The sequence below is a fragment of the Rhynchophorus ferrugineus genome, unplaced genomic scaffold (assembly GCF_030347505.1).
Source record: "Rhynchophorus ferrugineus isolate W39M unplaced genomic scaffold, kcgeb_rfMv2 rfM11, whole genome shotgun sequence".
Taxonomy (NCBI): Eukaryota; Metazoa; Arthropoda; class Insecta; order Coleoptera; family Curculionidae; genus Rhynchophorus; species Rhynchophorus ferrugineus.
This window is the reverse complement of record NW_027472590.1, coordinates 9,963,787-9,985,448: the sequence shown is the minus strand read 5'-3', so window position 1 is coordinate 9,985,448 and position 21,662 is coordinate 9,963,787. Positions and strand designations below refer to the sequence as shown.

The 21,662-nt window shown below is 32.0% G+C and overlaps 6 protein-coding genes across 8 annotated transcripts; 2 read left to right on the top strand and 4 right to left on the bottom strand.

The window, feature by feature from the left end:
• Window positions 1–278: 278 nt before the first annotated feature.
• GlcAT-I (Glucuronyltransferase I) lies at window positions 279–3,591 on the bottom strand. 2 transcript variants are annotated; one of them, XM_076418536.1, is made up of 5 exons: window positions 3,475–3,591; window positions 3,118–3,156; window positions 2,616–2,956; window positions 2,089–2,235; window positions 279–2,028 (listed from the first exon to the last, which is right to left on the bottom strand). In XM_076418536.1, the coding sequence occupies exons 1-5, from the start codon at window positions 3,521–3,523 to the stop codon at window positions 1,663–1,665; spliced, it is 942 nt and encodes a 313-aa protein (XP_076274651.1). In that variant the 5' UTR covers window positions 3,524–3,591; the 3' UTR covers window positions 279–1,662. The 2 variants fall into 2 exon arrangements, with proteins under 2 accessions (XP_076274651.1, XP_076274652.1); XM_076418537.1 differs by lacking the exon at window positions 3,475–3,591 and having other exon boundaries at window positions 3,118–3,384.
• A 121-nt stretch (window positions 3,592–3,712) lies between these two features.
• On the top strand, window positions 3,713–6,398 carry Rep (Rab escort protein). Its single transcript, XM_076418518.1, has 8 exons — window positions 3,713–3,869; window positions 3,923–3,989; window positions 4,041–4,401; window positions 4,458–4,686; window positions 4,741–4,963; window positions 5,473–5,804; window positions 5,855–6,102; window positions 6,159–6,398. The coding sequence occupies exons 1-8, from the start codon at window positions 3,821–3,823 to the stop codon at window positions 6,318–6,320; spliced, it is 1,671 nt and encodes a 556-aa protein (XP_076274633.1). The 5' UTR covers window positions 3,713–3,820; the 3' UTR covers window positions 6,321–6,398.
• Atg12 (Autophagy-related 12) lies at window positions 6,324–7,001 on the bottom strand. Its single transcript, XM_076418543.1, has 2 exons — window positions 6,670–7,001; window positions 6,324–6,619 (listed from the first exon to the last, which is right to left on the bottom strand). Exons 1-2 carry the CDS (start codon window positions 6,919–6,921, stop codon window positions 6,497–6,499), a joined length of 375 nt encoding a protein of 124 aa, XP_076274658.1. The 5' UTR covers window positions 6,922–7,001; the 3' UTR covers window positions 6,324–6,496.
• A 178-nt stretch (window positions 7,002–7,179) lies between these two features.
• Vamp7 (Vesicle-associated membrane protein 7) lies at window positions 7,180–8,513 on the top strand. The gene is made up of 5 exons (XM_076418539.1): window positions 7,180–7,318; window positions 7,381–7,584; window positions 7,636–7,864; window positions 7,924–7,991; window positions 8,049–8,513. Exons 2-5 carry the CDS (start codon window positions 7,381–7,383, stop codon window positions 8,208–8,210), a joined length of 663 nt encoding a protein of 220 aa, XP_076274654.1. The 5' UTR covers window positions 7,180–7,318; the 3' UTR covers window positions 8,211–8,513.
• A 480-nt stretch (window positions 8,514–8,993) lies between these two features.
• LOC143205300 (trans-1,2-dihydrobenzene-1,2-diol dehydrogenase) lies at window positions 8,994–10,863 on the bottom strand. Of its 2 annotated transcripts, XM_076418535.1 has the most exons (5): window positions 10,726–10,863; window positions 10,112–10,243; window positions 9,742–10,057; window positions 9,412–9,685; window positions 8,994–9,354 (listed from the first exon to the last, which is right to left on the bottom strand). In XM_076418535.1, exons 2-5 carry the CDS (start codon window positions 10,231–10,233, stop codon window positions 9,068–9,070), a joined length of 999 nt encoding a protein of 332 aa, XP_076274650.1. In that variant the 5' UTR covers window positions 10,234–10,243; window positions 10,726–10,863; the 3' UTR covers window positions 8,994–9,067. The 2 variants fall into 2 exon arrangements, with proteins under 2 accessions (XP_076274650.1, XP_076274649.1); XM_076418534.1 differs by lacking the exon at window positions 10,726–10,863 and having other exon boundaries at window positions 10,112–10,369.
• A 659-nt stretch (window positions 10,864–11,522) lies between these two features.
• On the bottom strand, window positions 11,523–20,721 carry LOC143205299 (uncharacterized). The gene is made up of 8 exons (XM_076418533.1): window positions 20,359–20,721; window positions 17,472–17,711; window positions 13,037–13,228; window positions 12,857–12,983; window positions 12,646–12,745; window positions 12,497–12,589; window positions 12,284–12,442; window positions 11,523–11,786 (listed from the first exon to the last, which is right to left on the bottom strand). Exons 1-8 carry the CDS (start codon window positions 20,588–20,590, stop codon window positions 11,739–11,741), a joined length of 1,191 nt encoding a protein of 396 aa, XP_076274648.1. The 5' UTR covers window positions 20,591–20,721; the 3' UTR covers window positions 11,523–11,738.
• Window positions 20,722–21,662: the final 941 nt, after the last annotated feature.

The window sequence follows — 21,662 nt, the reverse complement described above, 5'->3', positions numbered from 1 at the left end:
ATTAATGGTCTGTCAGTTTTTCTTTACTCTCCTTTTGAAGTGCGATATTTCATTCTCAATTCCCATGGTAGCTATAAGCTATAAAATAGTTTCTTAATTTTCACTGTTCCCAAATTTCAAGAGCCCACAGCTAGAGGTATTTTAATCAATTTAGTCATCACTTCTTAAACGAACTACCACCACTGGCGTAACATCCTCACATATATATAATAATTAACTAACGACCAGTATGTCTTGATCGCACACAAATGGCTATCTGATCGAAATAAAACTAATAATTTAACAATTTTACTGGCTTTTATTTCGTTAAACTGTAACAAATCTAAAAAACTATCATTACTTTACAATTGTACAAATAAAAACTATTTCTGGATTAATAGACTGGCTTTGATTACCGGGTAAGAATACATTTTCTACTATTGTATTTGCTAGCGTAAAGGTAAGTGCAAAAGCCACAAATCACAGTTACTTAGAAAAGAGTACAAAAAGTGCGAATATTACACATCAATAACGTCCGATAAAAATTGTAATAGAAGACAAGATGCTGATAAAGTAAATCTGATATCACCGATGGAAACTAAATTTAAAAAAATTGGAAACGAAAGGTAGTTTAAAGAACAGATTTTATAATAAAATCGAAAACATCTTATTTACAAACGAGAAACCGTCAATTCGATAAATATTTAACTATTTATATTGCTCAAGAGCTCTATTACCGAGTAGCATCACGTCTTTTTCGATATTAACATAAAGATAGTTATTGTATATCACAATTAATATTAAAAATACAAGTAGTTTCTCATTTTCACCAAACATTTTGGAGTATTGTTATGGTACAAATTTCTTAGAATGAATAAGAACATCAGCAGGCCTCGGAATAACAAAAATCAATACAAAATTAGCCGCAAGGTCAATAATGATCAGAGATAAAAAAATTGAAAGTGACATTTTAAACACTTATGAAACAAATAAATAAGTAGGGTGTGAAAAAGAAAACATTGAAAAACATCTTTAATCCCGAGGCCTTCAACAAAAACAGTGATCAAAAGGAAGAAAATAAGTAGTAAGTAGGCTATGGATATGTTTTGTTGGAGCAACAATTTTGATAAAAACAAAATAAATATTACTCATAACACTTGTTCCTGAGAATAGGACTTGAAACTACAATAAATAATCAGGTAAAGAATATAAAAATTGTATAATAATTACAATATACTAATAGTATATAAAATAATAGAGAGAGAAATAATGATAAATATAGAAAAATGTCTTTGAAATTTATTTAGAAAAAATTGGTAAAAAAATAACATTTACCATCATACAATGATAATTAAAATAAATAAATAGAATGTGAAAAAAGAAAAAAAAACATGTTTTTAGTGTAGCTCCTTTAAATCCAATAGAAGCAGAATTGAAATAGGTCTTTTCTCATACAACAATCTTAATTACACTTAATTTTACTTTATAAATAATGTATAGGTCACAACCGAAATCGTTGTATATTAACTATTCTTTCAATAAAATTTGGATTTTGCTCACTTAATATACATGCTATGCCTTGCGGAATGAATATATAAATGTAATTTCTTGATACATTCTTAGAATGTATGATATCGAATTGATATTGTCAGGTTAACCGAAATGAATATAGGAAAACAAAGGCTATACCTCTAAACCGGTAATGTTTCCCGTTATTTTTGGTTTTTCCGTTCTAGTATGCCACACGTAGACTTTGGTACATCTGTCTGCTAACGGTTCTAATTGGTCCTTGGTGGTGAAGAATGACAAAAACTCACTTTCTTGCATACCCTTCGCCATTTCGTAAGAAAATGTTGCTTCGACTTTCTCCAGTACCAAGTCTAAATTTATAGCGAAACCTGCCATGTCTATGGCGAACGGTCGATTCGGCAACCATCCGCTTTTATAACCGGTGACTTTTCCTGTCTTCGCGTCTACGATGGGAGTTTCGGCGTTCAGTCCTCCAACTAATCCCACGGGCCAAACGCCAACCTTCCGTACTTTCGCGATCTAAAACGAATAAAAACGCTAAAAACATACAAGCCAACACAGATAAAAACTTGTATTTACTTCATCAAACAATTTAATACTATAAGTGTTATCATCGTCCATGAAATACACAACTCCTTTGTCTCTGCCCAGGACCAAATTTTCTCTTAACCATTTCAAAGCCGCGTTCCGTTGTTCTACACCCCTGTGCCTCTTTATTCTAGGATTCTATAAACAAAACATAAAAATCTAGTAACATCTATAGTCAAAACAATTGATAAATGTTTGCCAGCATATGCACTTCACTTTTGTGTTATTTCAAAGGCATTTGGAACTATAAACAAATACATTTTAAAACCTAAGCCAATATTTGTCTAATTATAGATGATTACAGGTAAGTATTAATGTAGTTTATTGTTAATCTCAAGGTTAGTGATGATGCTATTCTTTGCAGCCTTGAAGTTATTTGATTTTCACATTATATTTGCTGATGAACTTTAATGTAAAAGATCCTTTACGCTATTTGCACAATAAGAAATATTTTTTTATTGTTAGAATACGGAAAGAAAAAATAAAGAACCAAAAAATCTGTTCGATTTAAAACTTACGCTATCTTTGAGTTTCTCAAAAGGTGCAGTCTGAGCTACTAGATGAGTGGTAATGAGCTTGGATTCAGATATCAGGTTCCTGACCAAATCTGTTTTTTCCATAGCATCTTCTATAACTATCCAGTGAACATTAGGTACCAGCTTTAGAGTCTGTGAGATACGGGTCAGCTCTGCTTTCTGTACATACCGAGAATATGTGGGAGTGATGCAGTATATAGTGGGTCCTTCGTAATGCTTGTCTGAGTCCAGGTGGTGAAGCACCAAAAGCTGTTGCTCAGTCAAGTGTAACTTGTCTTTATGTAATTCAAGTGACTGTTTGAGAATCTGGAGTTTATCAATACCTAAAATAAATATTGAGATATCATAATTTATATTTTTCATCCCTTTAATAAATTATACTGCAATCTTAATTATATGTACTTTGATTCCACTACAATATAAACCGGGGGTTTTACGGAAAAATAATGAAACACTATAAAACTATTAATAAAATAGCACTTACCCGATTCAATAACCGAAAGTTTCCAAACAATCAACAACGCTAGAAATATAAAGAGGTATAATGTAAATCGTTTAGTATTCATTGTGTGATGAATGTTTTGTGAACGATCCATATGAGGGAAAGCTTTTTCATTAATTTATCTATATATAGAGTTTATCTCGATAGAAAAGAACAGATTCGTCTATAGTTATCCATACATATATACGTTTGATTAATATTATATATTGACTATGTACGTAATACAACGTTGCAAGCTAAGAAGTAAAGAACAATATTTCCCAATTTTTTTTATCAATTACTTGTTTAAATTTATCTTCCTGTATCATTGATAAATATGTAAAATTATTTTTGTTTTACCTAACTGAAATACGATCATCCTGATAATTTTTTTAATTTTAAATCGCATTTTGAGAAACAGAATAGGGCTGTGATGTTAATATAGGACAGTATTTTATTACTACAAAACATTAGTTAAACAGTAGCAAACATAAATAGTGTCAAATGAAAGCTATAATTCTTTTATTATATTTATGCCTGCATCGCCAATCAAATACATAAATCTTATCAAGTTCCCCGAAACCTGTGAAACAACCTGTAAAATTGGCAACACCGGCCGATATTTTAATAAACGGGAACAGCTGATTGAGTATGAATAATCATAATAAACTTTAGGATCCTAAAATTGGGATTGGTCAGGTTAACTATGGATAACACTTTACCAACCGAATTTGACATAATTATTATAGGCACAGGTATGCGATAAAGCCATTTCTTGGAAACAATAGGTTTAAGTTATCTATTTTAGGTTTAGTTGAATCAATAATATCAGCAGCTGCTAGCCGAATAGGAAAGCGGGTGTTGCACGTCGATACGTAAGAACATTTTAAAGTTGCATTAATAAAAATAACAATATTACTTTCCAGCAATGATTATTATGGTGGAACATGGGCCTCTTTTAACTTAAAAAGCCTCCAGGAACAAGGGACAAAACCAAATGAAAAGCAATTTGAAAATGAAAGGGGCCTGCAAATTGGAAATGACGTTTTCAGCATACAAGATTTTAGTGAAAAGTGGCATATAATAGAACATAATGAAAAAGAGAATGTGACCCAGACACCAGAAGACAACGAGAAACAGTTGGTAGAGACATTTGAGGACAAAGTTACCATACAGGATGAAAGTAAAGAAGCAAAACCAAATGTTAGTGAGACCAAAGAAAACTCATTCTCCAGAGATTCGTTATTGAATAATTCAAGGAAATTTAATATTGATTTGGTTCCAAAGGTATCCTGGCTCAGATTTGTTATTAATCTGTAGGAATAAATTACAAATATTTTCAGTTGCATTTTGCTAGGGGAGAATTTGTGCAGTTACTAATTAGTTCAAATATAGCAAGGTACGCGGAATACCGCAGTGTAAGTCGTGTTTTAACGTGGGTAAATAACACACTGGAGGTAGTACCTTGTTCAAGATCTGACGTTTTCGCTAATAATAGGGTGTCAGTCATAGAGAAACGTATGTTGATGAAGCTGTTAACTTCACTAGATGAGGATGATGATAATTACAAAGGTAAAGTTTCTGATAGTGATTAGATACCAATGTTTACAGCAGATATTGCTTAAGATAATCAGGATAAAACCTTTCTGGAGTTTTTGAAAGAGAAAAAACTGACACCGAACCTCATACACTTTGTACTGTACGCTATCGCCCGGAGTACTGATACGACGTCGTGCAGTGAAGGAATCGCGAGTACCAAACGATTCTTGAACAGTCTGGGGAGGTTCGGAAAGACGCCATTCCTCTTTTCGATGTACGGTAGCGGGGAAACAACGCAAGCCTTTTGCAGGTAATTTATTCTCAGTTAAAAGGGATTTTCTGTTCTAGAGGCTAATGTTTTAGATGTAGAGTGTTATTACAGATATTTTTACTAACTATTTTTTTATAGAATGTTTTCAAACTATATAAATATATAAACAAACTGCATATCTTATATGATATCTCCAGTATACAGAGTATACAAATAAAATTTCCAATATTTCTCCAGTAAATAAGTCGATTAGGTCGAAAGGAATTTGGAGGGAAAAACGGTAATATTGCAAGCAAAGTGTTGAGACATTCACGTTTATTTAATTGGCGTCCTCTGATCGATACATTGAGCCTTCTGCTTCAAAAATAACATTTTCTGAGGCACTTTCAACCAATGACAAAGGCTATATAACTATTTGTCCTCTTGAAAACATAATCTTAACACACTACATTTTGAAAATATGTAAAAAACGATTTTTTCAAATCTCTGGACCGGAACATCTCCTTAAAATACAGTTCATTAATTGTGATTAATGGGTTAATGGGTAGATTGAGCGCCGTCTTTGGAGGAGTTTTCGCACTGGACCGAGCACAAGTCGGTCTGATGATCGAAGATGATAAAGTTACCAAGGTGTTTTGCCAGGGTCAAGAGATTTGCGCCGAACACTTCGTACTTGGGGCCGAAAAAATCCCCAAGCTTTACACCGAACACCTAAAAGTGAATAGTTATATTTCCCGAGCTGTTTTCATTACGGAGAGTTCCGTAATGCCCAGTGAACAGGAACACTTAACACTCTTCATGTACCCCGCTGAAAATGGGAAACCCATCGTAACAGTACTGGAGCTGGGATCACTGACTGGTACATGCCCCAAAAATTTATGTAAGTACCAGTAATAAACAATAAATCATCGGTAAACATGTTGTGTTCAGTTTTAGTTCATCTCACTGCCAAACAAACCACAACTCCCCAGGAAGATTTCAAACATATCATTGATAATTTATTCCAGTTCAATGACCAATCAACAGAAGATATCAGAAAGCCAAAAATCCTTTGGTCTTGTTACTTTTCACTACCAGAAACCAACAGCTCGGATTTGAAGGGAACAAACCATCCACCCAACCTATTTGTGGCTGATGGTCCAGATTTAGATCTGGATTATGACTTAACCATTAAAAAGGTTCAATATCTAACTAAGTAATTATGTGTCATTGAATATAATATTTGTACTTACAGGCAAAAGATATATTTAAACAAATCTATCCTGATGATGAATTTTTACCCAGAGCACCAGATCCAGAGGAAATTATTTTTGGAGGAGAGGAAAATGAGAAGGAGAATGTGGAGGTTACTGATACATTACAAAAGGATACTACAAGTTTAAATGATAATAACTAATGATTATGTATATTAATAAACCAAATTATATTACCTTTAAAATAAATATACATTCAAATAAAGAATGATTCCTAATAAGCACTTTCTTAAAAATTTAATACACTTTATAACTTACATGTTACCAGTTGCTTAGCTTCAATTAAAAACTATTATAAACTTGGCCCTAAATAGAATGACTATCCCCAGGCCTGTGTCTTGCAGTAGTGCAGAACAAGTTTACCTTCAGTGCTATAGCAGTCATAAAGATTCTTCACAATTTGATCGGGTGATGGGGCAAAAGATTGATTAACATACAGAAACTAAAATTTCATTAATAGGTTTTTCATGTTACTCCTATCAATATACCTACTAGTTTCTCATTGGCTTCCAGTTTCAAGTACTTTTTTATAAACTCAACGATCCACCCTATTGGCTTATCACTCTCAACCTGCCATTTTTTCTTTTTCATTATAGGAGCATTTCCAGTAGGTTTCAGAAGAATGTCGACTTTTTGTTTATCGGTTTTAGAAGAGTGATTAGCGTCGCCGTCTTGATTAAGATTCATTGATTGAAGAGACGATTCTGCCTCCTTGATATCAATATGTTGACCGTTTTGACTCATCACGACAATTACAATAACAAGGAAACTGAATTATTATATTTTGATTTTGTTTGACAACCATACAATAGGTTATAGGAGATAGTCTTCTACTTTTTAACTAATTTTTTAAATATTTATAATAAAACATCTTTATATTGTTCACATAATATTTTATTATGACATACTAAATAATTTCTAAGAGTATAAGGTTGAATTGTGAATTTTACTATCAAATAGTTTATGAGAAAAGAAGAAGAATTAGTATATGATTATTGATAAGGAGTGACTGAAGGAAAACAGATGACTGTCAGACTGTGTGACAATTTGAAACGTCTTTGTGTTCATTGTTGTTTTCTTGTGATAGAAATAATTTCAGTGTTTTTCTGCAGTGGGCCGCTGAATTGTTATGTATTAAAAGGTTCTGTTGCACGTATATATTGTAAACAGTTAAATTATAAATTGGTTGTATTATTTTTGTAGATGCCTATTTTATTTAGTGTCGTAGCAAGGGGATCTACCATATTAGCAAAATATGCAGGTTGCGCTGGTAATTTTATCGAAGTTACCGAGCAGATTTTGTCTAAATTATCTAATCAAAACGAAAAAATAACCTATTCGCACGGAAATTATTTTTTCCACTATTATTGTGAGAATCGCATAGTTTATTTGTGCATTACTGATAATGTAAGTTTTATGGAATTCTGTGTTTTTATATTTTCCAATGTCCATTTGTAGGAATTTGAAAGAAGCAGAGCGTTTCTATTTCTTAATGAAATAAAACGTAGATTTCAAGCTCACTATGGACCGAATACAGATAATGCAATTGCTTATTCCTTAAATACAGAATTTGCTAGAGTTTTGGCAAATGAGATGAAACATTACTCTGAAAGTCATGATCTTGACACTATTTCCAAAGTACATAGTGAATTAGATGAATTGAAAAACATAATGGTCAAAAATATAGGTACACATACATATTTGCTTTCCTTACTACTTGATACCTGAATTGTTATTATTTTTTAGATAATTTATCAATGAGAGGTGAAAAAATTGAGCTTTTGGTACACAAGACAGATAATCTAAATAATGCAGTAAGTACACACTGACTAAAATAACAAGTTTATTTTTTTGTTTGTTTTTTTTTATAGTCAGTATCTTTTCGGCAAACAAGCAGAAATCTTGCACGGTCTATGTTCTGGAAGAACATCAAGCTCTATGTAATCATTGGTGCAGTAGTTCTTGTTGCTATTTATTTAATTGTATCAATGAGTTGTGGCGGGCTTCTATGGAAAAAATGTGTTGGAAATTAATGTGACTGTTCACAAGTAATATTAAGTCAAATTCATATTTTTAATAGGATGTAGACTTTTGACGTTTCAATTGGTTCATGCAGAACTAACCAAAGTAAAAGCTGTGAAATATATATTCCCTATTTTAGGATCGGCTTTTTTAAATATCAGTTTAATGTTACGTTATTTCATGAAAATATGAACATTAATTGTATGGAAGAATGTATTTATAAATATTTTAAGTTTAATAAACCAAATTTTTATTAAATCTGTTCTTAAAATTTTATACCATTCTAATAAACACTTGACATATTTTTAAAAATCAAACTAGAAATTATTATTTATCCATAGGTCAAAATTACAAACTATAAATAAATGTGTCATCTAATATTTCAATTGTAAATGAAAAATAATTATATCAACTTTACTTGATGAGTCAAGTTTGAACAATAGAAGATGGCTTTGTATTAAACATTAACAAAGGTTCCGGTTAATAAAAAACGGGTCGTCTCATTCGAATCTACATTTGATCAAATATTTATATATATTATTAATGCATTAGTGAATTTAACCATAACAGTTTTAAATATTTTACTTCTATACATTTATTAACAAACTCATTTGTTTGTGATATCCCCTTAAAACCCGAAATATTTTAATAAGCTGATAATAAATCGCTGTAAATCAAAGAATGCTTTGGATTTTTAAACTTATTATCTATTAAAACGTAAAGGGAAGAAGGCCTTGTTTAGTTGTCAGCCAGTCAGTGTCAAAGGGTTATATAATAATTTATTAATAGTTAAATATAGTGAACTATATTTTTATTTTTGGTAAGTATTATATAAAAAAATATATTTATGATTACGTATACAATTTTATTAAGAATCTGCGGGGAAAACGACGCCAGTTTCTTTTCGCAACGTATCAAGCCAAGCTGCTAGCTGCAACGTTTCTTCGTGCGTTACTTGTTCGCTCTCGATTTTTCCACTCAAAATCGTTTTCCTAACCTCGGCCGCCTCGTATCCTAGTCCAGCGGAGTTGATATAGTTAAAATTGCCGTTGTTTTCGATTAGGGGGAATTCTTTAACTTGTCCATTGAGACTGTAACTGGTTGGGCACCAAAACATTGGAATTCTGATCGTTCCTTTGGTTCCAATAATTACGCCTATCACGTTTTAAATTAAATTGATTCAAGTAAAAATGTTTATTTCTTACAATTTACCTTCGTTTGTCATTTGCGCGGTGGCATTGCAGGTTACCACTGCAGTTTTCCCATTTGGATAAGTCAATATTGCTGATGCGGAATCATCTACACCACCATCATTCAGATGCCCACTGGCCAGTACTTTTACCGGTTTCAAACCTCTAAACACAAACTGCTGAAACTGCAGGATGTATATTCCGAGATCCAGGATAGCCCCGCCGCCAAGGTCTTTATTTTTGATACGGTCCACATCGGCTATGGGGAAGCCAAAGTCAACCGCGGCATACTTGACCTAAAATTCGATTCAATATTTCCACAAAGTTTACTCAACGAAATAGTTGTGCATACCTCACCCAGTACACCCTCATCTAATAATTTCCTCACTTCTCTGTACACAGGGAAGCAACGAGACCATATTGCTTCCATAACGAAGAGGTTTTCCTTCTTGGCCAGGTCAATCATTTCTTTAGCTTGTTTATGGTTAATAGCAAAGGGTTTCTCACACAGGACATGTTTACCGTGATTTAAAAGCAACAATACGACTTCGTAGTGTTGAGGATTAAGTACTCCAACATATACCACTTGTACATCAGCATCTTTTGCCAATTGCTCATATCCTTCGTATGCTTTTGGGATGTTGTGGGTTTTTGCAAATTTATCTGCGCTGGTGTAGAATAGGAAATATTATAAGGGTATTAAAAATGAAAAGATGTCTTACCTAGCAAGGCTTCGGGCCGCTATAGCTACTACTTGATGTTCAGAGGCTGGAAGACCTTTTATTCCAGTCACAAAATCGTTGGCGATTTTGCCAGACGATGCAATGCCCCACCGTAATGCCATATTGATTGTTCTAATAAACCGGCTAATTTTGTTTAATAATGTCAGACCGACTGTTATACCGTGAATGATAAGCCGATGGAAACTCGCAGTTTTATATCGAAATTTCAACAACCCGTCAAGTGTTCCGTAGATTACGAACTTTATCAAGAACAATTTTACTCTGTTTATATATTCATCCACTTACAAATATATTTTTGCTGTGTAATTGAACATATCAAATACTGGTTTAATCTAAATTCATATTAAATTTCATTTCCTTCAACAAATAACCTTCTAAATGAAAACGTCCATCAGAAATAGTAATCAATAAATTTTCATTGACAAATTTTGCAACAGGCAAACTGCAAGTTTTCGACTATTTATTTTATACACAAAAATATTTTTCTCTAAATTCTGGGCGACAATATAAAAGGTTATGAAATTATTTTACATAACATTAATAATTTAGAACCCAAATAACAATTTAGAAATATGAGAAATAGCTGTACTTACTAATTAGAACTGAAGAATCTTCAAGTAATGTATATCCTAGATTAAAATCTATATTATTTGAAAGATACGTTTTGAAGTTAGCTGTATAAATATGAATCTATTCACAAAACATGGAGGTCTGTATATTTTGTGAATCTATTTTAATATAGTACATTATTCAAGGTCATAGAGTAATGATAGATACGTTGAAGGCTATTAAAGAATTAAAATAACATTACAATATACTTATATCATATTTCTTTATATTGCATTGCTTGCACAATTTACCAAAATATATTTCAAGTGCGTTCCTACACTCATGTTTTAACACTTATAAAGATATCTCAAGTTTAAAGATACAGGTATTCAAATCTAATTGTTGTTAATTCTAATCAAATTCCACTGAAAGACGGACGTAAATACGAACTACTCCAGACTTATTTTAACCGAATAAATATTTGGGGGCTTTGTGAGATTGCACACATTTTAAAGCTAATATTAATGTCAACAAATCATTAATAAAATTAAAAAATGCATGACGGTATTATGTAATAACGATTATTAAGTGTAATTACTAATCATATAATTGGGGGACATATATTACAAATATAATTTTATTCAAAATGTTCGACCTTGTTTAGTAAACTAATCTCATTATTTATATACACTAGTGATATATTGAGTTTATATGTATATTCTAAACTTAAGCAAATATTTAATACGAGATTGATTCTTATTATTGAGAATTACACAATATTTTACTGAAGGAACACCTACTTTATATTGTTGTGTAATTTTCTGTAAATTAAATGAAGTACTGATTTTGAAGTTGTTTATTTTTGATAGATTTATTTAATATTATGTAAAATTCTATGTATTTAATTCGAGTGTGACTTATGACAACTAAAACAAATGAATTTGACGTTTTATTTGTCTAATAACAGGAAACAATTGCCATTAAGCGGGCTATTTAATTTAAAATTAATAGATGACTTCTTTGTTGGACCTTAGAATAAATTGCTGTGTTGTTTTATTTAACTGGTGGATAATACAGAAAACACCGAATAAGTCAGTTTGGTTCTCTAAAAAATACAAAAGATATTTTAATATAGGTCGACGACAAAATTATTTCGATTTTTGATATGAGATTAAAGTCGCATATCTGTACACATATGAATTATTTGTAATATTCGATGAAGCCATGCTCTAGCGCGTTTGAAAGGTGACAGTCAAAAGTGATTGCCATTGTAAGAGCTGATTTTTCAAAAGTCGATCTTGGTAGATCTATGATTATTTACTACTAATAAAATTGAATCATAAATATCGTCATAAAAACTATATATTGGGTCATTTCAGTTTCGATTTTTCAAAGATAACTTGGGCTATGAAAGTTTGTTATTAATTATAAGTAAATTGATTAAAAATTTAACATAATATGTTCGGTTTAGAATTTTTATTTAAACTTTATATATATTTTTTAAATTGCGAAATCAAATAACTGATTTTATTTTAAAATGGTCGATTATAGACTGTAGGATTACTTAAAGATTTTTTAATAAAAACTTTTAAATAATCTTACTGATATGGCCGCGTCGATTGTCAGTTGACCAATTCCCAAAATAGATATAGATAGTGGTTTTGAACATCTCAAAAGCATCATCTGTATTATACAGGTACACTCTTTATTCATATTATACCAATCGGTATCAAGGATAGCCATGGATAATCCAGTGGAGCTCTAAAAACAAATTATTTTTTTATTAGATTTTGTTTTAGTTTTGATGACAGCTACCTCAATGATGATTTCATTAGCATTCCACGACAAGCTATAAAGCTGGAATAAACTCACCAAGAAAAAGGATAAATTAAATTGCATTTTAACGCCCTAAAAATAATAATCGTCGTAATCAATGAAAAAAAAACGGAACATTTCTAAATCACCTGAATTACATCGATCAGTATTGCAGCTAAAATTAAAGAAGTTACACAATATTCGAGTAGAACGATATATTGAAAAGATTTGTTGAACTCCTCTATAAATCTAAAAATAATACAATTAACTTACTGTTACTTAGTTGACGTTTTTAGGTTATGTCTCAAAGTTGTCAGAATTATAACCTTATTTATTTAATTAAGAGTTTTAAAATCTTACTCTATGATTTTTTGATATTTTTTGACGACGAATATTAGAGATTCCTTGGTGTTGAGTGCCTCGTTGTGCTTTATATTTCGTAGAAAGTGTTGCAACAATTTTAACTCTGCTTTCAAGAAAACCATGACTAAAATAAAATTATAAAGTTATAAAGAAAAGTGAATATTCTTCTTCTTGTACCGGAAACTACAAGAGGCTGCGTCACTGAACAATATACGACAGTCCCGACGATATGAAAAACCTCATAGGAAAGTGCCAATCCGTAATATTTGTTTTTGTCGAATGGGAACCATATCTGGACGGGATGACGTCTAAGTGGCTGAGAATAATTACTATTATTTTCAGTTATATCGGAATTACTTTCGGATAAACCTAAAAGGTAAAATAATTTAATTCATTTTTTTAATTAAAACTATAATTATTTTGGGCTATTGAAGAAATTGTAAAATATGTAATGACATTTAACTAAAATATATAAATATGTTTCTTCTATAGTATAACAGTTTATGTTTTTTTTGAAGTAACAATTTTAATGTTTCAAGATTTCTCCCATAGATACTGCTCATACCTATTATTATATACGTAGAAATCATGACTTACTAGATATCTAGAAAATCCTTATTTATATCTATTTTTATATTTATTCTGAAAATTGGAAAAAGTGAATTTGAACTGATGATTGAATACTTGTATTGAAAAGACTTAACGACGAATTAGATCAAAATCAAGTTATGTTAATATGGGATGTTCATACATGAAGCAGTGGAGTCATATATAATATATAAGCGCGGTAGTAGAATAAAATACAGTGTGTGTGACACTCAGTGACTTTTTTATTTTCATACTGAAAAATATTTACTATTGAGGACAAATTACGGCTGTTCGAAAAACGATAATTTTTTTACCTTATAACAGGTGCGGCAAAAGTCCCGCTACCATTTTGATTGCGCACCATCTTGGTTATGTGACGTTTACCTCAGTTTCGCTGTAACCATTGTGTTGTGTAGACGTCCAAATTTTGTTATGGATAAATATACGCCACAAGAACGAGCGGAAATAGCGATAGTATTTATTGAAAATAATCGATCCATTATTGCCACTCAGCGGAAATTGCGTCAAAAATATCCTAATCATCCAGTGCCTCACAAAACCACAATTTACTGTTTACATGCTTTTGCATGATTTTTTTAAATATCGAGATATCGATATTTTTTCGGTATCCAATACCCCTAGTATAGAGAAGTCTCACATTACATACATTTTTACTGTCTCGAAAAAAGTGGTTTCGAGAAAAAAGTTTCGTTATTAGATAGCCTGTTTTAGATGAACAACTATATTTACGAAAGCAGCACAAGTATATACGGTTTTGGACCCCAGCAACTAAAAGTTGTTATGAGGTAAATTGTAGGGGGGGGGGGTGATCTGAATCTAAACCAGCAGCCTGTCTTTTATAATTGGTTCTAGTTTTCGAACATTGAATCGATTGATTATTTTATCAGTTTTTGATCATTAATGGGTATTTTTTCCAGAAATTCAGGAGAGGTTGAACTGAGTTTTTATACTGCTTGGGATCTGTCTCACACATTAGGACCCAACAGTAATCGCCCATCATGGTTTCGTTCCAAAATCATTGATAGCGCCTGCCGATTTTTTTGTTAAATATTGATGTAGCCACCCTCACTGGTTACTCACTATTGACCAAGTTTTATGGAAAAAAATGAAGATGTAAATGCAGAAAATGTGTTTCGAGCACCAATCTTATGGTAATTTTGCAACAAATTATCGATTACGTGCTTGTAGTCCGGCGATTTATGTTGCTTCATCAGGCGTTAAACACCTTCTAAACTTTACATCAGCCATTAGTTTTCGAACGTCATGTCCGACAAGTATAGCTTATTTGATTTTTGCATATCATTGTTTTGGAAACAACTTGATTAAATACTGCAAAACTGGTCCTTCGCGATTGAGCATTTTAAAAAAGTTCTTAATAACGTCAAGTTTAATGTGAAGACTATATATATATATATATATATATATATATATATATATATATATATATATATATATATATATATGATGTATATGATTTATATCGATACCAGAGCCAGTGTAGAAAAGAAGAAGAAGAATTAGTAGAGGGCGCTGTAATTTGTATCGATGCTGTTCAAAATTGTACGAAAGACCAGAGTTGTAAATAAAGTTTCTCTTTTGTTTCTATGCCAATAGTGGTGTCATTAATTCCGTCCCGTCCCGAATCATAAGTGATTCGTAACAAAGAGTTGACAATAAAACACCCTGTGGGTTCACAAGTAGTACAGAGTCATTACCCGCCACCCATTTCTCACATAATGATGATGAACATTTCTGAATCCAGATTGCATCCTATCCAATAGAGTAATAACCTATAGTCTATCCAAATTTGCTGTAAGCATACGTCATCAAAATGTTTAATGTATTGCCTGTCGTAATTTATAAATTCGTTTTAAAATCGGACAATATTTTCCCTCTCATTTTATTCTAGTTGAAAAGAGACACAATGTTGTCTAATAAGTTCGAACACGTAAACGAATGAGCCTGTCAAAATCGTCCGGTTGTCAAACGTATGCAAATATCTTGAAAACAATACTGATAAGGGGTTATAACCTATAAATTATTGTAGATATTAACTTAAACTAATTAACTTTAATTAATATTAAATTGTAGTTTTTAGATGTACTGTATCGTTAAAATAAATTATATTTGATAACATTTTCGTTTCATTATTTTATTTAGATTAGAAATTTGTTATAGGTCGAAGACAAAATAATATAAAGCTCAGAGCTGATGCGGCTACATAAATTGAGATGACGTATTTTCACACCAACTTTGGATAGATTATAGACGTAGATTCATATAAATCCCACAAATTTTCCATTGATGCTTATTATTTTTGATCTTGACAAAAATAGTACGGATTGTGTCGTAACATTCCTTAGTTTGTACTGCTTGAGCAATCGGAATGGAAGATTTTTTATTTTCAATGTGTACTACGAATCAACCACAACAAACTTTGAAATCCTTTTTTGAAAAACGGTAGTTTCACATGATCTCTATTTCTGTATATAGTGACTTGTGTTTTGGGATCAACATCAATTGTTGCAACTGTGGTGCAAACGACTAAATTTGAGAAATTAAATAGTTTCCTTCCGTAACGAAATAACTTTCATTGCTCGCCACTGAAGACGAATTAGCAATGGATCATCGTCCGTACGTGCAACTGGTTTCGACAGTGATGATATGTCAGGATATTTATACCGACGACATTCGTGGAGCATAAGTTGCAATCATCTAACAGGTCAATTGAAAAGTCCCCGGCCTATTATAATAAAACACATACCAATCCTTGATGGTTGATTTTCCTGGGGCAGAGTCCGGAAAATCGGCGTCAAGCCAAGTTTCTGCTTCAACTGTATTTTTTCCTTTCAAAAAGCAATATTTTATCGACACACAAAATTTCTTTTTATCTATTTTTTCTCAATAACAAAAGTTGCTTCACTTAAAATGCTATAATTCACAAACTAATGATCCAGCAAATGTCAAATTTATACACGCATCTTTTGAGGGTTAGGGCTAACTAAAACACATATGGATTTAATTAGCAGTGCCATCTATGTGTCAGGCCGGAGACTTTTCAATTGACCTATTAAATGATTTTTCTGTTCTCTCCATGAAGTTGGCGCAGAAAATGAAGAGTATACATTTGTACCAAATGACCACTTATATAGCTTTGTTATGCACGCGTTACAAAACAATTTTGGCACCCATGGTTTCTCAGTGTTTACTATATCAAAACCAAAGTACCGTAAATACGCATATTTGCATTTGTCATGTTTTTTCAAGTTTACCGAGCATATAACATGCGCAAGCCTCACACAAACACTTTGAATCGACTTTGCAACGTTGTCTCCGCATTTCACACGTTCCAAAGCATAATCACAGCCCAATAATAAGTTCCAAATGATGTTTAATGAAATGTCATCAGCTGAAATGTGTTACAAGAGCGCAATGCTGCCACCATGCACGAACTCGAAAACTAGAACCAATCTAGACACACGGATTGATGATTGAAGTTCAGGGTATCAAATAACGTTAAGAATCGTTCTCATCTGCCCGGGTTCAAAAGTTGACCCGAATTTGTAAACTTGTATAAGTACTTTGTATAATTTAAGTGTGAAAAATCCTTTCAAGAACATATTCTTGAAGGGTTAAGCTAATTCATCTATGATATTAGTGCATAAACACTTTTCTATAATTATTGTTTGGTATTTTCATTAACATTTTGAAATTTGAAATCAACCACTGAAAGGACTGTTCGCTAGTTTATAGTTTTTTATAATGAGAGATTTACCCATTTTTAAGAGAAACTTTTTATTATCATTTTCTCACCTGGACTTTGAATATGAGAATGCACAAAAAGAAGAAGTTGTTTACGTTTATACTTGAACGATACATTTTCTTCAAAAGATATCGCTGATCAAAATACTTGCAAGCCCCTGGTACAGTGATCTAATAATGCATTAAATAAAAACTTGAAAATAATAATCTTGAACATGAACTATCGCATACTAAAACTGACCTTCTATGATAAAGAAGGCCCCGCTAAAAGTGATAACTCCCATTATCACAAAAGATGTGACGTTCGAGTATCTAACGCATTCGCTGTACATTTTAAAAGTGATCCCGTCGTGATTTCGGTTTATTCGATCTTCTTCCTTCGATGCCCTCACAAGAAGGATCCTCATTTTGTCCGATTGGATCAGGATCAGCTTGGCGAAGATCACCATAGCGAAAGTCATGCATTTCAAAGAAGCCGCCGCTAAATATGAAAACATCGTTAAAAAATATAGTCCGTTCAATAAAACAGTGAACTCATATCATGAATTGATGACGTCAAACGTTTAGTTCGTTTTAGCATTGGCATACAACAAAATTCCAATCTAAATGAATATACTGTTATCAAATATAATTTATTTGAACATTACAGTACATTTAATGCACATATTATCGAGGGACTTAAAACTACAATTAATTATACAGCTGTAGTTATGTTTTATTATATATACACTGAACTCTTTTCCACGCCATCTATGAGTTAGAGCTCTAGGCACGTTTTTTTTATGTAGTGGTATCTCTTGGTATATTACTTTCTTTAGAGAGCATATTTACCTTTTACATTTAGTTCTTGTTTCCTTCGGTGCGGTGTTTCCTTGCAAGCTCATTTTAATATTACTGTATTTCTTCTTAGTTTGTTCTGTAACTACCTGTATACATCGTTCTTGATAAAACTAGATTTAATCACTGCATTATTTTTAATGAATTTGTCATATCTGCAAATACGATTTACGAAAGCAGCACAAGTACATACGGTTTTCTATGGATACTTTCCAGACTACAGTTTCCTCTGAAATAATTTTATTAAATTATGTTTATATTGAAAAAACTGTTCACTGTTTTTTACATTTCATATGATCTCTGATATGAACATCAAGCTGATCTTGATTCATCACCCGCTTCGTATGAGGACGGTTTCGTTGAATTCAAAATTATATTTTTAATTTTTTGGGATATATTAGTGACTGTACCCATACTATTAATCAGTGTAACTTCAACATGCTAAAAATATTTTCATTAAAAACCGCAGCAAATGAATATTAATAAACAGTAAAAATGTTTACTTCTCTAACGCATTTTACTCGCAAGAGGGGCCTCCATTATCTCATTCATTTTCGAAGTTACTGATTAGAGACACTCTTCTGTCTGACTTCAGCATTTTCAACCAGAGCAAAGCGTTAAAACAACGTTTGCCGGTTTACAACCTGTAGTTATTATAACTAATATTTCGAAGAATTTTGTAGAAAATATTCAGCAAAAGCAGAAGCATTTGCTGAATATCCAGAAAAAACTTTCAAACCAAACTAAACTAATACTGAATATAATTTGTCGGACATAGAAGTTGAAAATTAGATGAATGAATTAGTCACGCCGAAAGAGCTAAGCAAAGTTATTAAAATTGACATTAATCCTAGGAAAACATCAGACTATGATTTAATAGCAGAAGAATTACTGCAAGAACTACCAAGAAAGGGAGTTATAAAACTCACCAACTTGATCAATACAGCATTAGATTATTTTAGATTAAAACATGTCCCAGACATTTGGAAGATGGCGGAAATTATAATGATCCCAAAACCTGGAAAGTCACCAAACGAAATAAAAGCCTATAGATCTATATCACTGCTGCCAGCAATATCTAAAGTTTTTGAAAAACTCCCATTGAAAAGAATAAATCCTATCATAGAAAGAAAAAACCTAATACCAACACACCAGTTTGGGTTTATTAACAAGCATTCAACAATTTATCAGGTTCACAGAATAACAGATCTTATTGAAATAGCCTATGAAAGTAAAACAGCATGCTCAGCCCTATTATTAGATGTAACACAAGCCTCCGATAACGTTTGGCATGGAGGCCTTATTCATAAACTACAGGAAATGTTACCAAAACAACACATCGGACTACTAAAATCGTATGTTACAGCAATCTGTAATAATGGAAGCTAAAGCAAGTGTACCACAAGGAAGTATACTGGGGCCATTGCTTTATCTACTCTACACTTGTGATATACCACAAATGGAGAATATTAAGTTTACATTTTCTTGATGCAAAACTTCGCTGAAAGGAACATATAAAGAAGAAAGGAAAATAACTGTAACTGAAATGTAGGAAAATGTATTAGCTAATTGGAAGAAAATCGGAATTATCAGTACATAATAAATTGCTATTATATAAGCAAATACTGAAACCTATATTGACATACGGAGTTCAATTAAGGGATGTTCTGCAAAGAGTAACATAAATAAAATACAAATTTTTCAGAACGAAGTCCCTGGAAGTATTGTGGGCGCACCCAAATACTACAGGACTGACTACCTACATCCAGACCTTCAGGTACCCACAGTCAGTCAATAAATCAAGAGAATTCCAACGGGGCATGAGGAAAGACTCCATTTTCATGAGAATATTGAAGTATTGCAACTTTTGGATACCACGACACAAACTCAAAAGAATCAAACCATCTGATCTTGTATAGTGTTGTGTAGTGAGGTGCATATAATAGAAAAAATACAGCAGTGACATGTATTAACATTATTTCACCAGAGACTGAGATAGGGCCGATGGGTCTTCCTGGTTATATACCTAGATTTAAGTTATCATAAAGACAAATTGTAGGTTAGTCGGAAACGACTAGTAACAATGTAATAATTAAATAATAAAAAAAATATGTTCCTACTTAACAGACAGTATTATATATCTTTTTAACTTGAATAATATGAAAAGGAAAATATTGTCTGATACTAAAACTAATTTACAAATTACGACAGGCAGCATATTAAACATCTTGATGACGTGAGTTCACTATTATTTTGAATAGATTATAGGTACACGGTTCACTATATTTTACCTGCTCGGGTGTTACTTCCTGCTATGCGAAATATCTCAGTACTAAAGAACACCAGACAGAGCGCGTAAATGAATTGCAATAAGAACGAGATGATCTTGTAGATTTTCTTGTAAAAAGTGGACCATCTCAACAGTTGGGAGGGCATGACACCACCGACTAGCAGGGCCGCCTTGGGGACCTTAAAAAGTTCTGTTCTATGGGCCATTATGTAGACGAATGGCGCAGGAGACATGGATAAACATTTATATTACTTGAAACCCTTTCCTTTGTAATTATACAGGTGTATTGTTTCATTGTTATAATTGCACGGTTTATTAGAGGTTTCTGTTTGTGCAATTTAAATTTTCTCCAGTCCACTTTCAGATACTGGCCACAGTGTCGGAGGTTTCGTACAGTTCCGCAGTTGATAAACCTCATTAATACAATAAAATACATGTTTTATAGAATATTTTCCCATAACCATTATTAATATAGTAAATGAATCTAAAATGTTTAGCAATCAGCTCCAAAAAGCTTAAAACATTACATTATATACTCCTTATACTGTATATAAAAAAAGAATGACTCAAAACACAAACTTTAAATTACATCAAATGTAGTATATCCAAAATAGCAGTGAACTCACGTCATCAAGATGTATAATGTATTGCCTATTGCATTTTAAAAATTCGTTTTAATACTTTATTTCTCATTTCATTCTAGTTAAAAATAGATTCAATGTTGTCTGATACCTTTGAACATGTAACCAATCAGCCCGCAAATGTCATCCGGTTGTTAAATGTCTGTAAAATTCTTCAAAACATTAGTGATACTAAGAGGTTATAAACCGGTAAACGTTGTTTTGGCGCCTTGCTTGTTTAGATAAATTTAAAATCGCTTATTTTTATTTGTGATCAGTCTTGTTGAAAATGCCGAGGGTCATAAAACTTCAATCAGATAGATATTAGGTGTCTGATCAATTTCAAACAGGAGGGAATATTTTTATTGTGTTGCAGCTGAATATTAGTATGCACACTACGACTAAAATATCTATAAATATGAAAATAATGTATTTACATACCTGAATATTAGTCCTAGTCAATATTAAATTTATGAACTGTATAAAAACAGTAAGTATTTTTCTCAATTAACATAATTTTAGATACCATTGTTAGGATGGAAAGTATCTACAGATAACTTAGGAATATGCAGCTCTTTGAGGGATATAAGCCCCTCCTTCAAACACTCTTAGGAGACATAGGATTCAAATACCATAACTTCCAGAAATTGCTTTTAAAATACTACAATTTTAAAAGGCATATAAT